Source organism: Pundamilia nyererei, unplaced genomic scaffold (assembly GCF_000239375.1).
Source record: "Pundamilia nyererei isolate P.nyererei 1_Seehausen unplaced genomic scaffold, PunNye1.0 scaffold00244, whole genome shotgun sequence".
In the NCBI taxonomy this organism is placed as follows: Eukaryota; Metazoa; Chordata; class Actinopteri; order Cichliformes; family Cichlidae; genus Pundamilia; species Pundamilia nyererei.
Window position 1 is genome coordinate 417,354 of NW_005187645.1, and position 12,645 is coordinate 429,998.

The window sequence follows — 12,645 nt, forward strand, 5'->3', positions numbered from 1 at the left end:
TCTGGCAAGCTCCTTCTCTGTGGAAAGAAATATAATAAACTGAAATGAAGAATTTGTTTTTGTTTTGTTTAAATAGTTGATTTGTTTTTGAAATAACAAGTTTAGTAACTCAGTCAGCTCAGCCAACATAGATTTAACAGTTAACTCTCTATGAGTAGCCTCTGCAAACCTCCAGTGTAGTGAAGTCTGCTTATATGTATCATTATTTTAACAGATAAACTAGTTCAGTGTTACAGGAGTTTATCAAAGTGAACCTTGCAGCAGGCCAGTCTAACCTTGATAGTACCAGTTTTTAAGTAATATAGTCAGTCCATAGCTAAATAAAGGATTTATATTATAAGTGTATCCCACTTCTTTTTGGCAAATGGTAAATAGACAGTTCTTATACAGTGTTTTTCTACTTTACCCAAGCACTCAAAGTGCTTTACACAACTATAGAAAGCAGAAAACTAACAAGTAACTTTAGAAAAAGGCATGAAAATAATGATATGACACCACACGCACATAATGATTTGTGCTGGAGTCCTTGCATTTAATTTTCATATGGATGAGACCCAAAAACTTCACATTATTTTACATTTAAAATATATTTAATGTAATATTTAATGTGTTACACAGGTAGGTCTTTCTTTTGCAGTTCATGTACTTCTGGCTCTTATCTATGAATTATTACTGTCAACAAATTCCAGTCAACTTGCCAGTAACTGCAGATAAAAAAATCAGCCTGCACAGCAGAAAACGGGGTATTTATTCATGATGCACCTAAGTACTTATGTTAAAGTGAACTGTCCCTATTAAATAAAAGGTAAATAAACATAAATTTGATTTCACTGAAATTTAATACACAGTTACTCGTTTTATAGAAAAAGAATTTAACTGCTAACAAACACGGGCAGGGATAGCTCAGTAGGTAGAGTGGTGGCCCCATGATCGGAAGGTTGGGGGTTTGAATCCACTCAATAGCTACCCTAGGTACCCCTGAGCAAGGGGGTACACAGTGCTTCTCGGCGCCCTATGGCTGCTTCAACTAGTATGTAGTTATTTTTTAAAAAGTTGCCTTATTTAACTGTGCCAACTTAAACTCTCTCATGTATGTATGTTTATGTATTTTGGTGAATAAACCATAAACAATGTCTGTACACGAAGTGCAGAGTGCTCTATTATTCTAAGAAGACTTTGTTTCATGTTTATTTGTCTTACTTACATCTTGTCAAATAGCCTACTGGCTCCTACCTGCTGAGCAAGCTGCTTGGTTTGGCGAATCCATCAGCACTCCTCTACGGTCTGCTGCAGCTTTGCTCTAGAACTGAACACCACAGGAGATTTTCAGATTGTAGAGCTATTTAAGCTGCTTTGGGATTCTACTTCTATCGCACTCTATTCTTATTCATTCAGTTTTATTTATATAACACAAATCACAACAACAGATGCCTGCTTTATATTGTAAGGTAGACCCTACAATAATACATACAGAGAAAAACCCAACAAACATGAAACATTTTTCCACATTTAAAAAAAAAAAAAAAAAACGAATTGTCCTATCAGGTCTTTCCCCTCAGATCCTGTCTTAGATCACGTTGTTCATCCTGTTTGCCCAGTTTTCTTTGTGAACTTTGAGCAGGTGTCTCTCCCCCTTTTAATTGAAATAGTTCAGCATGTGTGCTGATCTGTTAAGGTGACAGCTTCCTACCCTGTCTCCTCAAGGATGTTTTTAATAGGTCTAATTAATGCCTTTCTGATGTCTGGCTCTGTCCCAGTTGCCTTCAAACATGTTGCAACACAGCATGTTTGTAGATCTGCAGACCTTAGCACTCTTCTGTCACATCTTAAATTGTATTATTAAATTTATTGCAAACACAGTCTTATTTATTTTTGAGTCTTTTTCTTTCTAGAGCACAGGACAACTTCCTTGCACCAAGGAGCCAATTAAGACCGTGCACCATAAAGCCTTCCAACATGACAATGACCCAGGAGATAACCCCAAAGAAACACAGATGTGGCTAAAGAAGAAGTAAATTAAGGTCCAGGACCTCAGAATAGAAAATCTGTGAAGAGCTGAAGCTTCAAGATGCCAGTCAGCAGGGAAGAAACCTGAAGGATTTAGAGAGTTTCTGTAAAAAAGAGTGGGACTAAATCCTTCCTGAGATGTGTGAAACCTGGTGACCAAATATATGAAACATCGCTGTGGCGAGGGCTTGGTCTTTGGCCTGCTGCAGAGGAGGGGTGATGCAGTGAGCTCACAGGGCGGCGCAGAGGTGGGAAGGAACAGGTGTGCGGAAATGACTTGATGAGGAGAGACTTTTCTTATGTCTTGCAGTGAGAAGAAGCGGCAGAGTGACAACAGGAGTGACGGAGGGGCAGGAGCCAGAAACTGCAGGGACAGTCCTGATTGTAAATAAAGCACTGTTGAACTGACACACGCAGAAGTGTCCATCTGTGGGTCGTGTGTCACAATCCTACTGCTGTGCTTCATTCACTCAGTGAAACGCAAATCAAACCAAATCATGTTGCAGGAACCCTCACTCACCCGTATGAGCCATGCTGTCAGCTTTTTGCCTCCTACACTCATAAAAATTAGTCATTGGATGAACTCAATTTGATTGATGGCAGGTTTTCCACGTAATACGTTTATTTTGGTTCAACCAAATCTACATATATCATGACAATTTAATTCAATTTAGTCAGTAGAACACAATGTTTTAAATACATTTAAAAGGAAAAAATACATTAACAAGATGTGAAAGGATATATCAGGATACCAGAGTTGCTGCCGTGAGAGAGACTGATCGTTAAAGCCAGGCACAGCCAGCAGTTGGTTGCAGTTACTAATGTGTAGGTAAATAAAAACCATGTTTCATTTGCAGACTTCATCCTTCCTGATGTGTGTGGTGTCAGGTCGGATCCTCTCTGTATCACACCTTTCATCATGCATCTTGTTTTCATCTCATTAAGCTGAATTAAGTTTTTAGTTTCCATTTGGTTCCAGCCTTAGAGGAAACGAAACTAATGACACCAGCACAGAGAGGCTGTGTGCTGAAGAGCCCTAAAGCCAAACTGGCCCTTTGCCAGGTGTGTTTAACTTCCACAAAGCATCACAGTGTGAAAATACTTTGTTATATGTAGTATTTATAAGTATTTTTCTCAGCCGCTGACACGTAAACAATCAGCATAGTGTAATATGAAATAACCTAGATTTAAACTTGATGTACTCACATTGATTTTAAACTTGTCTCAGTAAGAGAAGTGATCCAAAAGTTCCAGTCAAAGGAGAAAGAAAAGCGTCTGGACTTCTTTAAGTTGCTTGAAGACGTTTCACCTCTCATCCGAGAAGCTTCTTCAGTTCTTAGGTCAAATGGTGGAGAGTCCCAGATATAAACCTAGTGGGAGTTTCCCCCCACAGAGGGACAAAAGGACTCCCTGATGATCCTCTAATCGCCTGAGCCAAGGTGTGAAACTGGGTGTGGGTCCCAATCAGCCAGAGTTTCGGGTGTGTTCATTGAGAAACCTGGCCGCACCTTATCATGCAAATTCCTGAGGTCAGATGGCCCAGGATGTGAGTGGGCGTTAAGGCGTCTGGGGAGTTTCACACCTTGGCTCAGGCGATTAGAGGATCATCAGGGGGTCCTTTTGTCCCTCTGTGGGGGGAAACTCCCACTAGGTTTATATCTGGGACTCTCCACCATTTGACCTTAGAACTGAAGAAGCTTCTCGGATGAGAGGTGAAACGTCTTCAAGTAACTTAAAGAAGTTCAGACGCTTTTCTTTGCAAGCTCCTTTGACTACGATGACCTGGATGACTGAGAACCTTCACAGACAAAAGTTCCAGTCGAACAACTTACAAACATTACAGACTTTAGCATTGTTAAAGTACCATTGTGCCTATGTCTTATTGCTACATGCATTAAATAATTAAAGTGTGAAATAAAAAATAAAATAAAAGCTTACAGTTTATTTAAACACGGGAGAAGACGATGACTCTGCACTCCTCACTGGGAAAGACTGCAACATGTGAGCTCTTCCCTTGAATGAGAGACTCCTCTGAAGGAAGGAAGGAAGGAAGGACGGGTAAGAGAGTGGAACCAGTGTTGCCAACTTAGCGACTTTTTTTCTAAAAAGCGACTAGCGACAAATCTGGCGACTTTTTCCGGTATTATTGGAGACTTATTTATGACGACTTTTTGACGTGAAAACGCGTATCGCTCTTACGCTCAACAAGCAGCGGTGCTGCCTTGGGCACCTCGCCCGTGCCAAAGCGCTCACAGGTGGAGGATAGTCCTCCCCCAGCTGCTATCAGGGCAGAAGACGTTCACACCTGTGCGTCCAAACGGCAAATGAATTGCGCATGAGCGAAGCCGCTGCTTTCGCACTGACTGTACCGCAGTCAGTTTTTCTTTTACTGTTATGCTGTTTTGTGGATCACAAGGTTTAAAACTACTTATAAACACACACACACACAAAGTAACTCCACCAGAGTGCCAGTTTCGGGTCACTTTTGCCGGTCCAGGCCCGGATAAAGGAGCAGGGTTGGAATTGTGACATTAAAAAACAATAATTTCTAAAATAAATTTAATTTGTAGTTCTAAATAAATTCTAACTGCATTTAGGACGTTCTTACTCACTTTATGTCTCTTCCACGATGTTATTTCTCTCTCCAACAACATAGGTTACAATTACAGTAGCATGACCAATTATGCAAATTAGGCGATGACGTTATTTGGCGACTTCTAGCGACTTTTCGGACAGCCAATAGTGATTTTGCTTACTGAGGAGTTGGCAACACTGGGTGGAACATTTCCACAGTAAGACCAGACAAGACCGCGTCTTGTTACGGACATTTAGGTTACAGGTAAGAGTGCACAGAGAAGCCACACAATTTTACACCAAAGAAGTCAAAAAATATATAAATATTAAACATCGTTAACCACAGTGACTACCAGCTGGTGGCGGTAAAGTACAGAAGTTCACCAGGTAAAGTTCACCAACAGCCGTTAAACGCTGTAGAAGAAGAAACAGCGTCACTACTGCTAACAATGGCAGCCGCTTTCACGGAGTTACGGATGGATCAATTGCCCACAGACCCGCTGCTGCACATTTTATCCTACTTGGACTTCAGGGACTTGATGCAGTACGTATCCCACACCTCCACGGTGTAGCCAGGAGAAGAAGAAGAAAACACGCCATTGATTTCTTCTTACACAAGCTGCAGGAGGAAACGCAGGCTAGAGGCTAACCGCTAATAACAATGACAGCAGCTCGTTACGCGAGCCCCTTTATTTTAATTTTTGTTCTTGTAATTCTGAGTAAAGAGTGGTGACAAAAGGTGCTGTCAGTGTTTTACTGCAAGTATTCATGAAAATGTAACTTTAATGGCAGCTGTCACGTAGCGCAGAGCCAACACAGAGACTTTAAAACGCCCCATATACGAGATATGATCGCGTTTACAGTTAGCCGCATGCTAACTGCTGCTAACTATTTGTTTACGTCCCCTACTGCGCATGTCTGTTAGCCTCAACCCTTTTCATGTTAATCTACTGAAACTTATTATCAAAGTACTAAAAAGCGCATTAAATCCATGTAATAAAAGTACACAGGCATCCGATTCTTTCAGTGAAATCACACAAATATGTTCTGATTATTATAGCAGAAGGGTTATTACAGTTAAAGTACACTGGTTTCCTGCAGCAAAGGTACATAAATATGTCGTAAAACTTTTCTAGTTGATAAAAAAGTTAAATATGTTGTTCAGGTTTAAATAAAATTATTGTTTTAAATAAACATAAATTTTAAATAAAGTTGAGTAGTTTTCAGGATGTGTCATTATATCTGTTTGCTCTCGTGTAAACCACGAGATGTGTTTGAGATAAAACTCCTCTCTCTGTGTTTGACTCCTCCCCCTCTCCCTCCTCCTCAGCTGCAGCTTTGTCAGCAGGCGCCTGAACGAGCTCTCTAAGCACAATCCTCTTTGGAAGTCTCAGTGCTGCAAACACTGGCTGCTGACAGAGTGAGTTCACCCCGACATGTTTTACACCTCGCCGCAGCCTCACCGCACTCTGACTTTTCTCCTCTCTCTGTCTCTCTCTCTGTATGTATGCTCGCTTAGTGACGACCGACTGCAGAGCGGTGTGTCCTGGTTCTGCCTCTTCAAGCAGTACTACACTGATCTGGGCCGGTACATCCAGTATTACGCAGTGCTGAAGAGGGCGTGGGAGCAGCTCAAGAGCTTCCTGCAGCAGAGGTGTCCACGAATGATCGCATCACTCAAAGGTGTCGCACAACAGTTCAACAGCTGGATGCACCACAGCTGGCACAGATATCACATAGTTCAAACTGGAAATAGCCAGGCTTTTTGTTTGAAAGGCAACACCAGAATTCTAGACTTTTAAAAACAGGTTTGAAAATTAAATAAAAATGTCGTTCTTCATTAACAAAAAGATTCTTTCAGAGTTTGGCTTTCTTTGTGCTCACTGCATCAACAAAGCCTGAAGTTCACTGCACGTCACCACAGTGGATTTTACACGAAACAATGAATATGTGATTAAAATCCAGACTTTCAGGTTTGTTTCAAAGGGTTTAACTAAAGTACAGAATTAGCTGTTTATGAATTACAGCTATTTTAAACACGCCCCCCTGTTTTCAGAGGCTTAAGTAAAGTCAACAGACAGTTGAGTAATAAACAATTTCATGGCTCGCTTCACTTGCTATTAGGGCTGCCACAAACAATTATTTTCATAGTCGACTAGTCACCGATTATTTTTGCGATTAGTCGACTAATCAGATCATGCATCCATTGGATGTAAAACCTACAGCTTATTGCACCAGCATGCATCTGCTCTTATACAACTATCATTAGCTTACAGCTTTAAGTGTTTAAGGTCTGTGCTAACTAAAAATAAAGACAAGATGATAGTTTATTAAATTTTAATGAAATTTGCAGATTGTTTGGGTGAAGTTTAATAAACTCCTTGCTATCTAAAATATAACAGGACACCAGAGTAAATTCTCGAGCATCTCACACTTCTGATAATCAGCTGTCTGCTTGACGTTTATTCAGCTGTGTAAAAACTATAACTTTAATCTCAGCCAAACAATTTACTCAGGAACAAATAAAACACTAAAAAAAAGCCTCTAATAGTCGACGTAATCGTGATTAGTCGACTAATCGTGGCAGCCCTACTCGTTATTTTATGACAGATGAAGCAGATGGCTTCAGGCTTGCCTTCACTGCTCTGCCATTTTTAGTGTAACGAGGAGAAATCTGCATGTTTCTGCCAAATTTTCTTTGTTCTTGAGCTAAAAGAATCAAGTTCTTTTGTTTCTGCTTCAGTAAAACAAAGTTCTGCTGTAAAGTGTTTCTTGATGTTTGAAAGTTGTTGGGTTGCTCTCTGCTCATGTTTCTCAGTCATTCTCACATCTCGTCACCTTCTTTCTATAAAACTTGATAATCAGTAATTGCATGTAAAGTCTGAGCTCTCCTGAAGATAAACTACAAGAAAACCTTTTTTGTTTATATCTGTCAGCCCATTAGCATCGCCTTTAAAGGTGATGTTTCCTGTTTCTGTCTTCAGAGGGCACCACCGAGGTGGAGCTGAATGACATCGAGGCACAGATCGGCTGCAAGCTCCCAGACGACTACCGCTGTTCCTACCGCATCCACAACGGTCAGAAGCTGGTCATCCCAGGGTCAGTGTCAGCCTGAGAACACAGACTGTAGCCACGCCCCCTTCTACCTGTCTCACCTTCCTCTCCACCTGTCTCTCTGTCCTCAGGCTGATGGGCAGCATGTCTCTGTCCAACCACTACCGCTCCGAGGTGCTGCTGGATGTGGAGACGGCGGCCGGCGGCTTCCAGCAGAGGAAGGGGATGAGGCGCTGCCTGCCGCTCACCTTCTGCTTCCACACAGGCCTCAGTCAGTATATGGCACTGGAGCCTGCTGAGGGGCGCCAGATGTTTGAGAGCTTCTACCCCTGCCCGGTCAGCACATTTACTGTCTGCTTATTCTTTCAAAGTAAATGCTCTGTAGCATTCAGTGGACATATTTGGAACTGTTTCTTCTTTCTGTGTTTCAGGATCAGACGGCTCAGGATCCTTCAGCCATCGACATGTTCATCACAGGTCAGCGCCAGTCTTCATCTGCAACTGTGTTAAAATGTTATATTCAGAAAATGTTATTTAACATTTTAAAGTATGAATTGTGGTTTTAGGTCAGGAAGTTCTTCGACTTGCAGATGACTCCTGTTTTCATTTTCCTGTCACTGGTGACTTTTTAGGCAGACCACGTGTATAATTTCTGGTCTAAGCGCGCTTACTTTTCCTAAAATCAAAAAACACTTAGAGGTAAGAGTCCAGATTCTTTCAGCTTCAGTAGAATTGCTGTGATCAGGGTGTCGTTCTCCAAAGTTCGTGAAACGGAAGATTTACAAGAATTAGTGAATTGCAAGTTTGACATGGTAATCAAAGCTGACATCAATGCCATCTAGTGGCTCAATATTAAAACTACACCACATACTTAAATGATTAAAATCTTAATTAAACATCGCTTAGAACCAACTGTGTTTTCAAATCAAAATTCAGACTGATGCCTTAATTTTGCTTCAGCAGGAAATCTACATTTGTGTACATCAAATTATGATGTACACAAATGCTCTTTTTAACCCTACGCTGTAACCTTCTACACCTTTAGTCATTGTGGGCTGCGTCAACGCAACGTGTTGTCCCATTTCTTGGTGCACGTCAGGTTATGTGGAAGTTTATGACGTTGGGTTAAGAGGGGTTTTCAATTAAGCCGCACGTGACCAAACTGAAACATAATTTAGGTATAAACTCGTAAAACAGCCTCCAGTTTAATCTCATATTATTTTAAACCACAAACAGAACAGAAACAGGAAGCCTTTATGATCATTCTGAGCACTGCTGTTTCAAGTTTTAAGTTTTATTGTCATGTACAGATAAACAGTGTAGCCACATTTACCCATAACGAAATACTTTGGCTCGTGTTCGTCAGCTTTACATGAGCATATAGAAGTATGCAGTTAAATTAAGAAGAAAATAACAGAAAATAGCAGTAATAATAACGATAAAGAGAAAACAAATACTAAATATTTAGAGAATTTAAGACAAGTTGTTATTTACAGTTTGTGAAAAACTTGTGCAATGAGTATTTAAGTGATATTTAAGTTTGAAGAGGAACTGTTAAAAGGCTTTTAGGATTAATGCTGAATCGGTTTTAGGAAGAAAAAATCATTTCATTTACTTTTTGTCTTTTTAAACCTCTATGTTGAAGTATCCTGTAAGCTTTCCAGTAGAACATTTCTGTACGTTCAGTCAGTTAACTGTATTTGACTGGGGTGTAATGTATTTGAGTGCAATTGTATTATCACATAGTTCTTCACAGGAGTTCAGATGAACATTGTTAAGTGTCTCACCGTGCACTTTCCTCTCAGTTTTAACAGCGACAGCTCGTCTCTCTGTTTGATCTGTTTGTTTTTGCTGCCCTGCTGTCGAACTCTAAAGCTGGATGTCACAAGATTTTCTGCAACTTGTCTTCTCGTTCAGTCTGATGTCATTAAACATTTCCAGGTCCAAAAGTCCGTCAAACAAAAAGGTCCAATTCTCTCAGGTGTTAAAATAAACTTTCTACCTGTAATCACAATTACGTGAAAAATTTTGAATTCTGCTTTGTAGAAGTGCAGAGAAAGGTCATGTTCAAATATTTCTTACATCCAGTCTTCATGGTGTAATGTTAATATATAGAAGGTCGTGTAAAGATTTAAAATGTCATGTTTGACCTCTGACTCAGTATTTTTTTTAACAAATTAATACATCTTCTATATCCACATAAATAAAAAATAATCAATCAATATGTCAGGTGGGTTAAAACGGATTTAAACAGAGCAAATAACAAACCCTGAACCCTAACCCTGCTCTTGTTTTTACTGCAGTCCAAACTTCTTAAAGTAGGCGGATGTTTGTTCGATGCAGTTTTGTTTTTTTAAATAACCCATTTTTCTTTAGTTAAATTCGTTAACAAAAACTCTGCTTCGGGTCTTGGAGCCACACAGCAAACGGAAAACCAAAATTGCCCTGAAATTCACATCATTAAAGGAAACACGATGCCTGAGGTCTTAATTATACTCCGTTGCGGACACGGACAGCTGGAGATCCGGCGGCCAAGAAGTCATTCCTGTTATGCTTCTTTGAAGTCCGCTGCCTGGGGCGTGGCATAGTTGTAATGTAAATTCTCCACAGATGATACTGCGCGGTCGCAAAAGTCAGGCAGACGGACCTCCTCCCTCACTCACTGTCTGAAGATGGATGCAATGAGAAGGAAATGAAGGCAAAAGGTCGACCAACTTGACAGACTCACTGCAGGTTTCTTGGTGGTTTAAGGTTCTCGGGCTGATAGTTCAAGAGATCTATGAGCTGAACAAACTGTCAGACGGCAATTATAGACATTGAAAGTTTCAAGGTGGAAAAAAGAGCAGATAAAGATGCAGGTGAATCTGAGTGTATCTGACTGCTTTCTTGGTGATGTCACCTACGCTCAGGGTGGAGCCCATAAAGAGAGAAACAACAGGTCTAGCAGTGAATCTGAGTAATCTCACAGAGTTAAGACAACATTTGAATTCCCTACATTCAGTTCAGCATCACAGTGTGCTGGAACACATCACAGCTGTCATCATGTGAGAGGCGGGTCTATCACTGGGCTTACTCGTCTTTGCCGTGGTTTAGCTAAACCCAGGTACTGTCCACGCATCCAGCTGTGAAATGTGATTTGATAGATTCAGGTTTGCAGGAACATTTGACTCAAGTCGTCCACTCTTCATTCATTTGTATAAAGTTGAGGTATAAGCTACTTTAGACCGAACCGAAAGTCCTAAACACGAGACCGTTTCAGCAGCTGCTTGATTTATTTCTCTCCTCCAGTTGGATAAATCACCCAGAAAGATTATAAGTTTGTGTCAGTTTGTTCTCTGTGATTCTTTAACTTTGTGTGAAAGCTGCAGAAACCCTGAGCATGAAAACGTGGGAAACTGTGAGTGTTTGTGTGTTCAGGCTCATGTTTCTTGGAGTGGTTCACGACCTACGTGCACAACGTCGTCACGGGAGAGTATCCAATCATCAGAGACCAGATCTTCAGGTAACAACGAGTCGCGCACACGTTAATGAGTGTTTTGTGTGTTTGAGCCTCTGTGAAGCTCAAAGCTGATTTTGCTCTGCAGGTATGTGCACGACAAAAGCTGCGTGGCAACCACCGGCGACATCACCGTCTCCGTTTCTACCTCCTTCCTGCCAGAGCTTTCGTCCGTCCATCCTCCACACTTCTTCTTCACCTACCGCATCAGGTAACTTCCTCTCTGCTCGCCATGTCTCTCACCGCCTCTTTTCAGCGTTTTAATGACCCGGCGTGTGTTTTCAGAATAGAAATGTCCAGCAGCGCCTCGCCTGAAGCTGCCTGTCAGCTCGACAGCCGCTACTGGAAAATCACCACCTCTGATGGCAACGTGGAGGAAGTCCAGGGTCCCGGCGTGGTCGGTACGCTGCCCGCATCACACCTGGGCTGCTCCACTGTGATTGGCTGAGACCAGCTGCTGAATGTGTGTGTTTGTGTGTGTATCTGTGCAGGGGAGTTCCCGGTCATGACGCCTGGAAAAGTACACGAGTACGCCAGCTGCACGACCTTCTCCACCTCGTCAGAGTACATGGAGGGTCACTACACCTTCCACAGACTTGGTAACTACCTCCACCTGTAACAGAAACACCTCCCAGATGTTTTGCTGCTGTTCTCATATTTGTTTCTTTCATAGCCAGTAAAGAGGAAGTTTTCCACGTGGCCATACCTCGTTTCCACATGGTCTGCCCCCCCTTCAGAGAGCCTGTGGTCCGAACGGTAAGAGGTTCTGCAACGCTCTGAAAATCAAAAGACACTTTCAGGGGATTTTAGACTGAAGTCAAAACTGAAACGTAATTATTTGTTGGTTTTCAACATCTGGCATTGATGCACATGGCTGGTTAACTGGAGACAAATGAACTACAAAGACAGGATTACTGCAAAGGGAAGTGGCTGAGAAGGTACTGCAGGAAGACAAAATGAAAAGTCAAACTTCCAGGTTTATGCAGCACAGCTTTACTCTAATGAGCTGAGGGCAGTAAACATAAATATAAGAGGATGAGGAGAACACCAAGATGATATCAAGGACAAGAGCAACTTTAAGGTCAAGAAATTGTTTGTTTAATGCTTTAAGATATTCTTAAATCTTCCACTGTGACAATTTGTTTGTGCTTAATTGTAGATTATTTCAGGTAAAAGGTGCAGCAAATGTAAACTGTCAGGAATCAAACACAAGGAGAAGGATGACTTGATTATGGTTTCTACACATGCACGTACAGAGATAAGAAGTAACGTACCTGAGCAGAGCTGTGTATATTAAAAGAATCAGTAGGAAGCTCTGTACGTATACAGTGATGTACATGATTTCCACAGTGCTGTCTTCAGGTGTGGGTCAGGTGTATTCATAAAGAACCGATAATCCAATAAAATGAACAAATAAATAAATCAAGTTACCAGAATTACTAGTTTCCTTACCTGGGCCCTATTTCAGGAAGCCGGTTTAGTGCAAACTCTGAGTAAGTATACCCTGAGTTAAC

At 41.3% G+C, this 12,645-nt stretch overlaps 1 protein-coding gene across 2 annotated transcripts in view; it reads left to right on the forward strand.

Moving 5' to 3' along the window:
* Positions 1 to 4,756: 4,756 nt before the first annotated feature.
* Positions 4,757 to 12,645, forward strand: part of fbxo3 (F-box protein 3) — a 12,026-nt gene continuing 4,137 nt past the window's right edge. For both annotated transcript variants that reach the window (XM_005749400.2, XM_005749401.2), the window contains exons 1-12: positions 4,757 to 4,846; positions 4,928 to 5,125; positions 5,912 to 6,001; positions 6,101 to 6,264; positions 7,566 to 7,680; positions 7,767 to 7,971; positions 8,067 to 8,112; positions 11,053 to 11,137; positions 11,220 to 11,342; positions 11,417 to 11,532; positions 11,623 to 11,730; positions 11,805 to 11,887. In XM_005749400.2, the coding sequence (XP_005749457.1) occupies positions 5,031 to 5,125; positions 5,912 to 6,001; positions 6,101 to 6,264; positions 7,566 to 7,680; positions 7,767 to 7,971; positions 8,067 to 8,112; positions 11,053 to 11,137; positions 11,220 to 11,342; positions 11,417 to 11,532; positions 11,623 to 11,730; positions 11,805 to 11,887 (1,230 nt within the window). In that variant the 5' untranslated portion in view covers positions 4,757 to 4,846; positions 4,928 to 5,030. The remainder of the gene's footprint in view (positions 4,847 to 4,927; positions 5,126 to 5,911; positions 6,002 to 6,100; positions 6,265 to 7,565; positions 7,681 to 7,766; positions 7,972 to 8,066; positions 8,113 to 11,052; positions 11,138 to 11,219; positions 11,343 to 11,416; positions 11,533 to 11,622; positions 11,731 to 11,804; positions 11,888 to 12,645) is intronic.